Genomic DNA, 16,058 nt, shown 5'->3' on the forward strand with positions numbered 1-16,058 from the left:
CTGATTTAACCAATGTGTGAGATAGGCTTAAGCGATCGCAAAATGAATTTCCGTACGATATATTGTACCGTCTAAACACTGATCGTTATGAAAAAAAAAATCGTTACTCCGACATCGTTAATCGTACGGTCGGGCCAATTATCGTTTTGTGTAAACGCAGCATAAGTTTCATACGGTTTTCAGATCCCTTGTTTTCATTATTAGTACCACGCAGGGCGTTTAGCGAATGCAATGTCTGGATTTTTCTGTATATTGCTGTGGAACACGTGACCCTTCTACAAAATGTATAAATTAGAGTATTTAGTTTGTAAGGTTTGGTTCCCAAGTCGTCTTACAACTGTTCCTAGCGCTCAGCCACTCGGCTATTTTGGGACAATGACTTGTCAAATTTGGCCGGAGTCCAAGTAAAATGACCAGACACATTGGATTACTTTGCCCCCTTCGGCCTCATCTGCAGCTGTCCTCCTGGGCCCGGGCTATTTTGTGATACACAAGTGTTGGCACTTCTAAATGCCAATCGACCCAACCTTTCTTACTCTGAAGTCCTTCCAGAAATCCTGCCTGAATAAGACTTACTGCAGATTTTCCAGTTTTTTTTTTTTTGTTTTTTTTTTTACAAGCCATTTTTAGTGTTTTTTTGTTTGTTTGTTTTTTAGATAGAAATAACAATGTTATGTGATTTTCATGTCTCATCCACATTGCCTTACCTGGCACACTCACGACACCGATAACTGCCTTTAAATGTTTAGCGGAACCTCTCTCCTAGACGTAAAAAATTAAAAAAAAAATGACATTCACTTACCACCCTGGCTCCAGTGCTGCCACCTGCATACCGCCCCTCCGGTTGCTTCCTGGTCTTGAGATGAGACTTAGGACATGATGTGGCAGGCCTGCTCAGCCATTCAACTGCTCAGCCATTCAAGTTAAAGAATTTTTGGTGATCATCTGATATTCACTCCCATTGATAAACGTTTGTTCACACCCGTTTGACTATTAATTGAATTATCATGCAAACTATAAACCTACACAGCTCGGGAACGGGAGGGCGTATTAAGAAACTAGACAGGCTAATAAATGCTATTATTTTTTAGTTGGCATAGTATTACACTAAAGTGTTTCACACACACTAGGCCTGTAGCACAAGTGGTAATGGCTCCGGGGCTTCTGGGAGCTCAGTAAGGAATGTCCCTCCATGAGTGACAGGAGGCAGATGCTTCTCACCCCGGGTGGACTCAGTCCGGCTTCTCCTCTTGTCTGTGTATAACCGCACAGCGAGAGGGAAGGTAATGTACAGATCTTGTTTGTAAGCGGCTATCTGCTTGCTAATGTTGGCTTATGGTGAATGTAAACTAATTTAATATGACTTGGGCTTATTCCGTGGGCTGGGTGGATACCTATGTTGTGACGTCTTATTCTGGCTATATGTGTTTGCTGTGGTTGAGCCTTGCCAGTGTAACGCTTGTGCCACTTCTAGTCTTGCACCTATTCACTATTAGTGCCACTTGTAATGGCATTTCTCCTACAACCTGAGCTACGTACACAATGTATGGGACTCTCCACTTGGTGTATATATATTTTCAGATTTACTTTGGGGAAGGGGAATAGTATTGTAACTTTAGTGCACTTTTCTGGTGTGTATATACCTTACACCCACTGGGATTGCTTCTGTACAGAATATATATTCTATTATATATAAACTACTATTTAGCTTTCTATGTTAGCCTTGTGCATCTAGTTATTCTATATCCAGGAGTTTACATGTTGTATCCTCCTCAGAACAGGCAGATAACATTCCGACACGCTTTATTACCAGCGCCTAGGAATGTGGACTATGTGCTCGGCTGCTACTTTAGCACAGAGTAAGGTTAAAGCGGTTATCCAGGATTAGAAAAAGAACAGCGCCACCCCTGTCATCAGGTTGTGTACGGTTTTTCTATTAAGCTCCGTTGATTTTTAATGGAACTGAGCTGCGAAACCCACACCCATGCAAAATCATCGCTCAACTCGTTTGTTTTAGGAGAGATAAGCCGCAGTCAGAGCTTTCTTGCCCTCCCCATAGAGAACATCGGGATGCTCGGTCATGCTGAACATTCTTGTGTATGGGCAGCTGGCAGGAGAGAGAACTGACAGCTGAATGATTATTCGGCCATCTGTTATTAAGGCTATGTTCACACTGCGTATGAATCCGTCCGCAGGTCTTACGCTGCCGTACATGTGCGGCTGAAACTACGGGCGTGGGAAAAAGCGACATGCGCCGGATGCGTACGCCCCGTGAACATACGCCCGTAGTACAGTTATGCTTCCCTAGCTTTTTTAGTAGCGATCTGAAACAAGTCATTTACTTGGAAATCTTCGCCCAGCCCCGTAAACCACACAGAACCTTTTGGATCGAAAAATCAAGTTCAATTTGGCTGAAATAAGTACTTTGTACAGGACTGCATGGAAATCCACCTCCGTGAGTTTCAACATTTCCGTCTTCAAACAATGGTCTTGTTCATTTTTCACGGCGCTGTATACGATCCGGCCGTAAGCTCATACGTAGTGTGCACTGTGCGGGCGTATATCGTATACTTTCAAGCGAACGCATCAACCTCAAAACTACGTGCGTATATTCACGGTTCGCTCTACGGACGGATTCATACGCAGTGTGAACATAGCCTAAAGGTGTATGGGGATGGTAAGGTTTATGATACTGTTTATTCTGCTCCAGTAATTTTCTCAGTGGAAAATGATGTTACACATCTTCCATAGGGATCAATGGGAAAGAAATTTTTATAAAAATGGAAGCTGGACAGTTGATCTAGGTGTAGAAGATGCCCTTGACTTTGAGAAATTTCACACACAGCTAAGCTCTTCTCTCTGCAATCTCTGTCTTGCTGCACAGGACAAGCACCCATAGACTTATAATGGAGTTCACCTTGTGCAGCAAGACAGAGATCGTAGGGAGCCTGGGAGTGAAGAACACAGCTGCGTGCTTCTCTTGGCTCATTCTGCAGACCAGTGGGAGTCTGAACACTCAGTAAGAGGTTTCAAAGATTTGGTAGTTTGTGGTCTAAGTCAAGTTAGATTCTGAAATGTCTACAGTGTTTTTTTTCCATATCTCCCCAACAATATATTTATATATAATTTTATTTTTTTTTTTTTTTGCAATTGTAGGTTTTTTGTCAGGTCCCTTACCAAGATGGCTGCTAGCAACCCAGTCTTGAACAAGCTAGAGCAAAGGGCCTCTGAAGCCGATCAAGTGATTGAATACCTCAAACAGCAAGTCGCTCTTCTGAAAGAGAAAGCAAGTATGAAATATTGTCTCATTTATAAAGAACCTATAATCTTATATAACGGGATTATTGTGTGAAGCATTAAAGGAGAAGTCAGCGGATTATAAAAACCAGCAGGGGGGAAATTGATTACAAGTACTAACTTACCTCTCCCCGTGCCCGCAGTGAGCAGCAGGACCCCCACCAGGCTCTGAAATCTCCGGACCTGACACGTCACAACCCGCCTAATGGACTGGCCGCTCAGTCAGTCAGTGACTGGGACAAGACACCGCTGCAGTCATTGATTAGCTGAGTGGCCAGTCCATCAGGCGGGTTGTGACGTGTCAGGTCCGGAGATTCCAGAGCCTGGTGGGGGTCCTGCCGTTCACAGCGGGTACGGGGAGAGGTAAGTTAGTACATGTAATCTATTTTCCCCCTATCGGCTGACAGATTTTACAATCCTTTAGACTTCTACTTTAAAAGTAGCTGCCACCCCTACCGATGTGGAAGGATGTGTTGAGGACTGCACTTCTGTAGCGGTGGTGCTCGAGGCAGTGGGTATCCAAGTAAAATAGTAGAAAGGACCCGGCACTCACCAGATTATACTTGCTAATTTATTGAGGTGCAAAAAGCATCAGGCACAAAGAGGACACGTTTCGGCCAAGCATGGCCTTCATCAGCTAGGAGTGTACACTCTTAGCTGATGAAGGCCATGCTTGGCCGAAACATATCCTCTTTGTACCTGATGCTTTTTGCACCTCAATAAATTAGCAAGTATAATCTGGTGAGTGCCGGACCCCTACCGATGTGTCTGTTTTGTACATTCTCATATTCCCATAAAATAACATAAAATCTTAGCTTAGTGCCATTCCTTTGTTATTCCTGACCCCCCTGTAAGCAGAGTAAGCCCCAGTTAGTAACTCCATACATTTCCAGAAGGAACAACCTATTGTTTTCAATGGAATCGTTTTATTACCCCTATCTGAGTTCCTAGGATAGATAGGCCTCGGTTGGCTATAATTCCTCTCTAAACGTTCATTGCAATTTGTTGACTTTAGTTTTACAAGCGTCTCTACGGGAGGAGAAGAAGCTACGTGTCGAAAATGCAAAACTGAAGAAGGAGATCGATGTCCTGAAAGAACAGCTTATTAAAACCGAGATAAATAATGGAGGTAAGGTTCATGATATACCTCTGCACTCTATTTCTCCAGCAGGAATTTAGGCAAGGTTTATCTATGTTCATCAGTCCATAGCTGGTCCAGATAGGCAGGGCTGGCTCCAGGTTTTTGCTGGTCATCGGCCGAGCCCCTCATTCATCCACTCTGCCTTTTTCATCCACACACTATGCACAATCGCCACAATCATTACTAACATACACAAACACACATTATTGACATAGACACTGACTGACTGACGCTCACTGACTGACTGTCACACACAGACACTGACCCGCAGCACTTACAGCTCAGCCTTCTCCTTCTTCCTCTCTGTCCGGCTGCTCTCCACACTGTAAGGTTGAGGACCTTGGAGACGTGATCAGGTCCTTCACCTTTTTCTCTCTCTGTGCAGGTCCTGCTCCGTCTCCTGGGTCTTGTGATGTTCGGTGCTCACCCTCTATTACAGTGAGCAGGCTGAATATTAGAACACCGGGCCCCTTGCACTCCCTGGGCCCCTATAGGTGCTGTGCGCACCAGCCTGGAAAGCCCAGTGCTGACGCCGGCCCAGCAGATAGGAATACAGGATTTGTTTCATCCTGCGTCCAATTCAGAGGCAGCCCATAAGTGAACATGGGGCATATTTCAGGACCTGTAGGCCACTTCTCAAAGTTGTGCCACAGCAACTTGACAAAATGCTACAAGCAACCACACTTTACAGACACATTTTTGGCCTTTAATATATCTGGTCAGAATTCACTATCCAATTATTCAATTCTATACATTACTGGTATGACATTGGCTAACCTACTGTATGGAATGGACATCAGACATGAAACACACATAGTGAGACACATTAAGTAATACTCAAAGATTTACTTAAAGGGGTGGCATGCCGGCACCCATGCTGATTGACTGTTTAGCGCCTACACTATGCAGTGAAGTGGGATGGGTTAGCTCTATTCAGTGTCCAGTGGCCGGACCTAGTTACTGCAGTTCAGCTGCCATTTACTTGAAAGGGAGCTGAGCTTCAAGTGACTCTGTACCCACAATCAGACCCCCCCAAACCGCTTGTACCTTTGGATAGCTGCTTTTAATCCAAGATCTGTCTTGCGGTCCGTTTGGCAGGTGATGCAGTTATTGTCTTAAAAAAATACTTTTAAACTTGAAGCCTTTGCCAAACGGGAGTATCTGTGCCCTAACTTTGCACAACCTCTCCGTCCCTCCTCACCACCCTCTTCATCATTAGGAATGCCACTGAAACATTTTCTCCATGCTGAACATTGCACAGGTGCCTTAACGATCCAGCCCATGTGTCGGGCTGCCACATGTGGGGAATAGGAGACAATCTGCCTGGAGCATTCCTAAGGATGAAGAGGGTGGGAAAGAGGGACTGAGGGGTTGTGCAAAGTGCACAGATACTCCCGTTTGGCACGGGCTGCAAGTTTTAAAGTATTTTTTTAGGACAGTAACTGCATCACCTGCCGAACGTACCGCAGGACAGATCTTGGATTAAAAGCAGCTATCTGAAGGTACAAGTGGTTTGGGGGGGGGGGGGGGGGGTCAGATTGTGGGTACAGAGTCGCTTTCAGTCACATGTCTCTGCTGCAAAACAGTGAACAAAGCTTTACTGCTTCCCAGCCTGATCACTATAGTGTGAGCGCCAGAAACCCCCTTTAATTCCCATAGAGTTTTATGAAACAGCGTACAAACTTTAGTTGTAATGCTAAGGAGCTTTCTGGAGATGTGTTGCTTTGTGAAAAACCTCTTGCTGTATTTATTTTTATTTTTTTTACTTCGTTCAGTTTAGTATTCTCAGAAGACAGCTATAAGAGTTAGTATAGGTGGCAGTGGCACTGTGCATCTCTGTTGTTTATATATATATATATATATATATATATATATATATATATATATTTTATTTTATTTTTTTTATTTTTTTTTTTTTTTGGGGGGTTGAGAAACTCACATTGACATACATGGAAATTCACAAACCATGTCACGCAACAGAAACGTATAGTGGGAACCCAACCTAAAATTACTAACAGGTGAAGTAAATAATGTTGGACATCTATTGACAGTGACACCTGTAAAGGAATGGGATAGAATCTCCAACATTGAGTAGTACGTACTAAAAGTGGTTCAAGAAGAGGTGACTGGTAAACTAGAAACAGGGTCGCAGGAGTCCAAAAGAGCAAAGGTTAGACTACCAGGTCCGATTCCACAAAAGAGCCATTGTAGTCAAAAGTAACGCTTGTCATGATAGAAAGATATACAGAACAAAGCTGTACCGTAAACACGTGTCGGAGTGCCCATGCTGACTTCTAAACTCATGTGAAAGCTTATACAATGGGCATGTGAGCAGCAGAATGGGAAGAAAGGTCAGGTCTGGACTTTTGCGTTATGTGGATGGCTGGGTGCACATGCAATATGGAGGGTAGGCAAGTCTATACTGGTGTGATGCTCTGGACAATATTCTGATGGGAAATCTCAGGTTCTGGTAATCGTGTGAATGTTCCCTTTATAGGTACCAGCTATGTAAAGAGTGTTGCAGACTGAGCACCCCCCTTCACATTAATGACTCCTTTTCTGCAGCAGGATCGTGCACCCTGCTACCCTCCAAACATTTCAGTGGCAGAAACCATAAGAGCTCCTGTGTAGTTAATGCCTCAGTGAGTCAGAGCTCTTCTATCAGTGGTGTTAATGATATTGCTAATCCATGTACATGCTGTATTCTATGAGTGATGGGGTGCACTGTTGTCAGTATATCAGTTTTGAAAAATCCCTGTTTGCATTGTGTTTTATGCTTTAGTGAAACAGATTGGTGTTTCTGTGACGACACCGGCTGCCTCCAGCTCAGCTACCTCACTACCTGCTGCTCAACCTGCACCTGAAAAACCCTCTGCTCCAGCACCGAAAGCAGCGGAAGAGAAGAAGAAGAAGGAGAAGCCAGAAAAAAAAGGTATCGCCTGTAAACACGGGTACATGGTGACTGACTTAAACAAGAATGGAGGAAATGCAATTTTGCATACCTAGTTTAAAGTCTTTCAAAAAGAATTGGAAAAAAAGTATTGTTTTGCCCCCCAAAAGTTATAAAAATCCCCAGTATACACTTATGGGAGATGCTTATAAAGTGCTTTTTTTCCCTGCACTTACTACTGCATCAAGGCTTCACTTCCTGGATAACATGGTGATGTCACTTCCTGGAGGGACACAGGGCACTGGAGGGACACTGCCCGCACAGCTCTGGGAGTCAAGTCATGACATCACCATTTTATCCAGGAAGTGACATCACCATGTTATACAGGAAGTGACATCACCATGTTATCCAGGAAGTGAAGCCTTGATGCAGTAGTAAGTGCAGGGAAAAAAGCACTTCATAATTGAGTTAATGGCTGCCATTTAAAGGGGTACTCTGGGCTGGGGTCATTTTCAGTGTACCGCCGGGGAGGGGGTGGATACAGAAGCTGAAGGTCACTTACCTCCCCGATACCAGCGTCTGGTTCCGGACCGCCCTGCCCCGTTCTCCCATCCGGCTGCTGCTTCCTGGTCTGAGCTGCGGCTTGAGATGTGATGTCTCAAGGCAGCTCAGCCATTCAGCCGTCGTAGCGGAGTCCCACCACAGCCAATAAATGGCTGAGCTGCCTTGAAACGCTACATCTCAAACCGCAGCTCAGACCAGGAAGCAGCAGCCGGACGGTAGAACGGGGTGGGGGGGTCCGGAACCAGACGCTGGTATCGGGGAGGTAAGTGACCGTCAGCTTCTATATCCACCCCCTCCCTAGCGGTACACTGAAAATAACCCCAGCCCGGAGTACCTCTTTAATAGCAAATAATTGCCATTATTTTGAAACAACAGCCTTTGTTTTGAAATAACGGTAATTATTTGCTATTAAATGACGGCCAGTTTCAACAGTGTGTGATCATAGACTTTCTGTGTTTTCAGTCCACTCCTGGGTTTTGTAGGAAAATACTGAGCAAAACACCAAAGCAAAAATACTGTGTGGAAACATAGCCTTAATCTATAGGGTCCTTTCTTCCATTGGAGTATTTTACCAATTAAACCTTGGCCGTTCACTTGGGTATACAGCCATACATCCAGTTTTTTACGTAGTCTTGTACTGTTTCTGAAAGAGGTCATTGAGGAGGTGTAGCTACTGCCAAATCTGTGTAAAGGAAGGCCCATACGGAATGTAATTGCAATCTGCTTCATCTAAGACCCAATCTCTATAAGATGTTGATTAGTGACAGTTTCCGCTTGTTTTGTTTTTTTTATCTAGACAATGATCAGTTTCTGGAATTTGCTTCCACAGGAAGTATTGCCTTTCACTTGGAAATGACATTTTTGATACTATGTGACAAGGTGACCTGAGGGCAGGGGTCCCTATGTAATACTAACTCTCACTGTTTGTGAAGGTTCATTTGAAGCTATACTATAAATCCCATTTCCTCTCTTCCTGACTTCTGGTCAGTCGCTCTGTCAGCAGACAATATTAATTTTTCCTTTACAGTTTTTCAGAATCCAGATTAATCAGATAATGGTTTATTTAAAAAAAAAAACAGTTCACAAAATAAAAAGTGAATTTATTTTCTATTATTTTGAGAAGTTAAAGGAGAAGTTGGACCAAAATTATTTTTTAATATGTTATTACTTCCTCCTACAAATCCCTAATGTACATTAATTATGGGAAATGCACATATAGGGCTATTTCCCCCTAATTTAGTAGACCAGGAAGGCTTCAAATTCTCTAAAAAAAAAACAAAAAACGTGACATCACAAATCAGTTGTAATTCCAATGGAGTGCCCAGCAGGGGGTGCACTATATGTAGAAGTCTATGGCACTGTATTGTGCCTATAGAAGTGTATGTAATTATGTAACCTTTGCTTTATTGATTGAATACATTTATGGAATACTTTGGGGAGCAAGTGTCCTTGCTTCCCAAGGTATTACATAAATGTATTCAATTAATACATTTGGAGGGCACCGAGGAGAGAGGGAAAGAGGTGCCTGTGCATCTAACTACCTCCCCCCTCCCTCCCTGCTCGGTGCTGTGGGGCACACATACACTGTACTAACTCCTCCCATCATCTGCTTATAGTATGAGCAGATGATGGGGGAGTAGTACCAGGGCCATCCCCATCACCAAAGCGCCACCCCCCCCCCTCCCCCCACCCTCGCTGCCACATATGCTCTGTACTACTCCTCCCATTATCTGCTCATAGTATGAGCAGATAATGGGGGCGTAGTACCAGGGCTATCCCCATCACCGCCGCCGATGCCCCTACACTGCAGTTCACATCCCCAGCCGCGGATTGCAGAGCTAACTGCGGCTCCTGCCAACTCTTTCTAAAAAAAATAAAAATCAGTTGGTGTCGGAAAGTTAAACAGATTTCTAAATTACCTTCCTATTAAAAAAAATCTCCAGTCTTCAAGTACTTATGAGCTGCTGTATGTCCTGCAGGAAGTGGTGTTTTCTTTCCAGTCTGACACAGTGCTCTCTACTAACACCTCTTTTCATGTCAGGAGCAGTCCAGAGCGGCAGCAAATCCCCATAGAAAACCTCTCCTGCTCTGGACAGTTCCTGTCTCGGACAGAGGTGGCAGCAGAGAGCAGTGTGTCAGACTGAAAAGAAAACATTTCCGGCAGGACATACAGTAGTTGATAAGTATGGGAAGACTTGAGATTTTTAAGTAGAAGTAAATGACAAATTTACATAAGTTTCTGAAACCCCTTGATTTGAAAGAAAAAGATTTTTACTGGATAACTAGACAACGAGGCAGGCGGAATTCCCAGCAGAGTCCGTGGTGGGGATTCCGCTTTTCCTCAGTGTGAAGACACCCTTAGGGCCAGTTCATACTGAGCAAAAATTTTCCTCAGTGTGAACTGGCCCTAATAGCCTAATATGACTGACTCACATCCACTGTGCCTCCATCTCACCCCAACGTACATTTCCTACCACTCCCTCAGGGAAGTTCCTATATTCACAGCAGCACAGTAAGATACAGCATATTATCCAGGAGATCCAAGAACGGGCTGATTCCTCCGGCCGGAGTGATACACATTACAATTTCATCAAGCTAATTCATACTTGGAAGAGCTGATTTCTTCTGGAAAGAAAAACCAACTCCCATCTGGAATACATATGTCCTAATTATAACGTTTCTCTCATTGATTGTAATCCAATAAGCCAATTATGAAACTCAACTTGTTTTTAAGGTTTACTGATTTGTTGTCTCCAAAAAAGGCGAGCTGTGCCGCGCTTCTCCTCTGTGCTCGCGGCAGGGGACTTTCCATTTCACGCTTTTTAATGAAATGACACGAGAAATGGCAGAAATGAGAGGAAGGAATCTGATTTGTGGGCGAGATAAACACAAGCGCTGTGAGAGCAACACAACAGCCTCCCAAGAGGAAATCCTCATTACCGTCTCTTATCCGCCTCCTTTGCCAGGCTGGCCTTTCTTCAAAGATTAAATTCTTGTTTGAAAATTAAGTGGAAGGAAAAAAATAAATGGATGCCCACTGCTCGCTTTTGTATTACAGCGGAAGAAATGATGACACCCAGCAGTGCCCAATGCAACAAAGGAACATAGCTGCTTTAAGGGGTTGTCCAGCGAAAATCTTTTTTTTTTTTTTTTTTCAAATCAACTGGGGTAAGAAAGTTTTATATAGATTTGTAATTTACTTCTATTAAAAAATCTCAAATCCCATACTTATTAGCTGCTGTATGTCCTGTAGGAAGTGGTGTTTTATTTTCACAGTGCTCTCTGCTGCCACCTCTGGCCAAGACAGAAACTCTGTCTCAGTTTTCTATGAATCCCCATAAAAAAAACCTCTCCTGCTCTGGATAGTTCCTGTCTTGGCCAGAGATGTCAGCAGAGAGCACTGTGTCAGACTGGAAATAAAACAACATTTCCTGCAGGACATACAGGAGATAATAAGTATGGAAAGACTTGAGATTATTTAATTGAATTGAATTAAATTACAAACCTATATAACTTTCTGATACCAGTTGATTTGAAAGAAAAAGATTTCTCTGGACAACCCCTTTAAATGTTACCAGCATTGTGGAGTCAGACGTATCCAAGACTCCACAAACGTCTAATGTTCAGGAATTCTGGCAAACATACCCCCAGTGCTGTGAAGGGAAGCAAGGTTCTGATATACATAAACTATTCTCCATTACAGTCCTCTAGGGGTGTCCATAAACCTTCAATAGAAGTCTGCTTAATGCTTATTTGGCCAACAGCTGTTCTTCACAGTTCCCCCATACACTTGCATGGCACGGCCAGACATCTCTGGTAGTTGCTCATCGCTAGGGAAAATGAGGTGCAGACAATTAAATTCAACACCCATAATCCTTCTCCTCCTGGAAATGATCTGTCAGGGGAAAGGGTCCTATTACACAGATCGTTAATTGGCCCGATTCCTCCGATTATCGCTCAGTGTAATAGAGACAACAATGAGCCGATGAAACAATCATCGGCTGATTGTTTCTTTAGGCCCTAACCAAAAATCATGGGGTGCCAACCGCACATCTCTACATGTAATAGCTATGCACGGCTGCCAGCTGACAATTCAACAGACAGTTTTTACATTACCTATTAATGTTCCGGTCTCCTCCTGCGCTCTGCATGCTTCCTCCTCATTCCAGTGCGCTGCAGCTTTAGCGCGACCTGTCTCAGCTGACAGGCTGCTCAGCCAATCACTGGCTGCGGCGGTCCCGGCCAGTGATAGACTGACGGGCTGCTCTGAAGCTGCAGCATGCGAGACTGAGAGGAAGCATTCAGAGCGCAGGAGGAGACTGGAAATGTGGATAGGTAATTAAAATAATGTTTAGGCAAAGGCTGCACGGACATCGCTAACGATAATGGGCCAGTAAGTGTAATAGGGCCAGTAAACGAACACCGTTCTAGCAGATCGGCGCTCGCTTACAGTATTGATCGGCCCGTGTAAGAGGAGCCAGAATCAGGGGCCCTCATGCATAATGGACTGTAGACCAGTCCCGCTGACATTGGCTAATTTGAATAACTAGTGTTTGTAGGAGGCTCTGCATATTTGGTCTGTACAGTCTCTGGTTGCAAATAAGAGGAGTTGTATTTTTTTTTTTTTTTTTATTCTTTTTTTACATAAAAAAAAAAAAGATGTTAGAGCTTTAAAATGGCAAGAAATTCAGTGTATTGCTGTTTTCATTCATTTATTTATTTTTTTCATTTTTTTTATTTTTATTAGTATTTTTCCCTGAGTGACAATCAGGGTGAACAAAAAAATTTGTCACGCAGGGCATAAGCAAGTATTGTACCATAATAACCAATAGCGTTTCAGTATTGTGAGCCAGTCACTCTTTTACCTTTTTCTTCTTATTGGAGCGATAACTAAAACCTAGTCACAAAGTGCATTGCTGTTTCTAAAATGAAGTTTGCCTTTACCCTGTGTTGGTGAGCTGATCGGTACATTGTCCAGTAACCATCTATTTTGGAAGTTATCAAATAACCAATGTTCCCGTAGTGATGGATGAGAGCCATGCGTGCCCTGTGGTTCCAGCGAAGTATCATTACTGCTAGTTTTAGACTTGTTCTTGAGTCTGGCTTTGATGAATAATGCGGGGTTAGTGAGTTTTCATTTAATGATGGAAGATTCTAGTGAATGTGCCCGCCTGTTGCAAGCAATTGCAGATAAATATAGTAGGTACAAAGAAGGAAGTATAAAGTGTATAAAGAAATAACAGGAGGGCGCGCGTGCACCCTCCCATTCACTCACTGCAGGACACTGAGCATGGCGGAATTCCGCCGTATTTGCTCAGTGTCAACTGGGCCTACCAGCAGAAGGTAGAGATGGTGCGGCGGCAGAAGGGGAATGGATGAGCTGAGCAGCTCAGATGAAGATCAAAGGTATTGTAAGGTATAGTAAGGTAGACCAAAGAGGTAGAGCTGAATATTGCCAGTTTACAAATAATAAATGTACCGACCAAAACCATAGGTAGACTTGGAAAAGTATGGGGAGACCAAGGACAGAAGGTTTAGGCATTCCAACACAGGCTGGAGAGCATACAGAGGTGGTGCCAGATGGCCTGCCCATCGAAATCTGCAAGAGAATGGGGGATATCCTCCTGCCTCAGTTGCTGAAGGTCTTCAGGGATGCCCAGGAGCGAGATCTGGTTCCTACATAGTTATTCTATAAACCTTTCTATTGCTTTCTACTTTGCGATCTCTCTTCTTCCCATGAATATAAAAAGTCTAGCCATGTTCTTGACTCTAGGCCTCTCAGAAGTATTCTCATCCAATCTGGGTTTATGCCACACCGTTCCATGACTATTAATATTCGGAGATTGTATCTTCATCTTCAGCTCCCCGCGGATAATTTGACCAATGGTGTCAAGTGGAAGCCCATTGGCTTTGGAACTGTGTTCCTCTCTGGTATAAAGCTGCGTTACCCTGGCCCGATTGCTAGGCTATAAGTTAATAATTATCTCTCTGAATCCTTTCATGTATATCGGGGGACCAGACAGGGCTACTCGCCCTAATTGCCCCCAATGTCACCTCCTCAACGCTGATCTTATCTATATCATGTGGTCCTGCACTTATCTGAAAAACTTATGGTCCCATGTTACTCATATTTTCTCTGATGTGTATGGTGTGGGGGGCTGCTGTCTCCCTGTTGGTTTATGTTAATGATCTGACACTCGCTGTGTAAAAGTTGTGAATGGCTTGGAAGTCGATTTATTTACATTGGCTTGATTTCCGCAGTCCCCCCTTCTATTGCTAAAATTATTTGGCTAGTGAATATGAAGAAAGGTTTTTTTATTCGAGAACATAACCCCCTATGGAAGTTTGAAAAACTTTGGGGGATGTAGATTGACCACTCCGGCCTTGCCTCCAGGGAATTACTGATCTTCCAATTAGGTTTTAATAAAGACATCTCCTATGCTAAAATTTTGTTTTGTTTCTCCCAACTGTAAGGGTACTATTACACGGAACGATAAACGGCTGAATTGCCCCTATCTGGACAGTTAATGTTCAGTGTAATAAACACAACGATCAGCCAATGACAACGATCATCGGCTGATCGTTGATATAGGTATGGACCTATAATTGTCAGGCACCAACCGCGCACCGCTATGTGTAATAGTGGTGCGCGGCCGGTGGCTGACAATTTGCAAAGTAAATACATTATCTATTCATGGTCCAGTGCTCCTCCTGCGCTCTGCTCCTCCCTGGGTCCCACGTGCTGCAGCTTCAGCTAAGACAGGCCGCTCAGCCAATCACTGTCCGGGACCGCCGCTGAGACAGGCCGCTCTGAAGCTGCAGCGTGTTGGATCCGGGGAGAAGTAGCGCGCAAGAAAAGCCCTGGACCATGGATAGGTAATGTGTAGAGTTTAGCAAGGGCTGCAAGGACATCGGTAACTGTGTAATAGGCCCAGTAAACGAGCGCCTATCTAGCAGATTGGCGCTCGTTTACAGTTATTCTCGGAATAGGACCCTTAGTGTAGTTTTCTATTCTACATTATATTGCTATGCATTCTTTTCTATTGTTTTGCTTGTATATCTCATTTATAGTTATGGGCTGGGGGGGGGGGCATTTCCCATGCTGAAAACTTTTGGGGTTTTATTTGTTGTTTTTTTTCTTTAATAAACATTTGATTGAAAAGAAAGAAGCAGAGGTGGTGTGAGTGGGACTCGTGTTCTTCAGAGCTAAATACTTGGGTATGCCATTAATACCATTAATACCATACAGAAACAGTAGATGGGGAGACTGAATAGACTGACCAGTTCTTTTTGCCATCTATTCTTTGTTTTTTGTTTTTTTCATATTACATTCACATCAATTTTTTTAGTTTTAATACGTTCTGGAGGCAGTTAGTGTCTGACTCATAAAAGCAGAGGTTTTACCTCAAGGGTATGAAGTTTTGTATTCAGATACTGGATCCCAACCAGCTAAGCTTTGTTCTTTTATCAGTTTTCTTTATTCCGCTGTAATTATATTTGACGCTCGCGTTGGATGCAAGCACAGTACACAGCAAGGGGGAGGCGGAACTGGAAAGTCTGAAGCCGTTGCTTGTCGTTGGCTACGTTCTGCAATTTACCTTTTCCATGCATGCGTGTTAAAGAGAATTTATAGGATTTCCTATACATTTACCTCAAAGAGTTACTTCTATACAAAGCTGCTTCATGGTATTAGTGTTGTGGTCCGATACGGCTTTCAGACACATACTCTGGCGCTAATAGGAAGTGCTGTACTTTGTATTGTGGTGCCTGTATATCTATACAGTATACAGATGCTTCTGATTGTAGGACAGCATTTCAAGAAGGATATAGGGGGAGATTTATCAAACATGGTGTAAAGTGAAACTGGCTCAGTTGCCCCTAGCAACCAATCAGATTCCACCTTACATTTTCCAAAGAGTCTGTGAGGAATAAAAGGTGGAATCTGATTGGTTGCTAGGGGCAACTAAGAGTTTCACTTTACACCATGTTTGATAAATCTCCCCCATACAGTATATTTAAGGGAAACAGGAGGCCAACCACCATCTAGTGTGTATGGCCAGTTTTGCTAAGAATAATCAGTTTTTGTATTTCCTATCACTTGGGGTTCTGCTGATGCTAATATGTTGCTGTGATTACTCTGCCTCCTTCTAAGGCTCCGTTCACACG

At 43.5% G+C, this 16,058-nt stretch overlaps 1 protein-coding gene across 5 annotated transcripts in view; it reads left to right on the forward strand.

The window, feature by feature from the left end:
- Positions 1 to 16,058, forward strand: part of AIMP1 (aminoacyl tRNA synthetase complex interacting multifunctional protein 1) — a 433,090-nt gene that overhangs the window by 401,438 nt on the left and 15,594 nt on the right. For 4 of the 5 annotated variants that reach the window (XM_069978430.1, XM_069978427.1, XM_069978426.1 and 1 more), the window contains 3 exons: positions 3,157 to 3,290; positions 4,313 to 4,426; positions 7,221 to 7,370. In XM_069978430.1, coding sequence (XP_069834531.1) covers positions 3,182 to 3,290; positions 4,313 to 4,426; positions 7,221 to 7,370 — 373 coding nt within the window. In that variant the 5' untranslated portion in view covers positions 3,157 to 3,181. Of the gene's footprint in view, positions 1 to 1,191; positions 1,284 to 3,156; positions 3,291 to 4,312; positions 4,427 to 7,220; positions 7,371 to 16,058 lie in introns of those variants that run through there. The other variant, XM_069978428.1, reaches the window with a different exon arrangement.

Source organism: Dendropsophus ebraccatus, chromosome 7 (assembly GCF_027789765.1).
Source record: "Dendropsophus ebraccatus isolate aDenEbr1 chromosome 7, aDenEbr1.pat, whole genome shotgun sequence".
Lineage (NCBI taxonomy): Eukaryota > Metazoa > Chordata > Amphibia > Anura > Hylidae > Dendropsophus > Dendropsophus ebraccatus.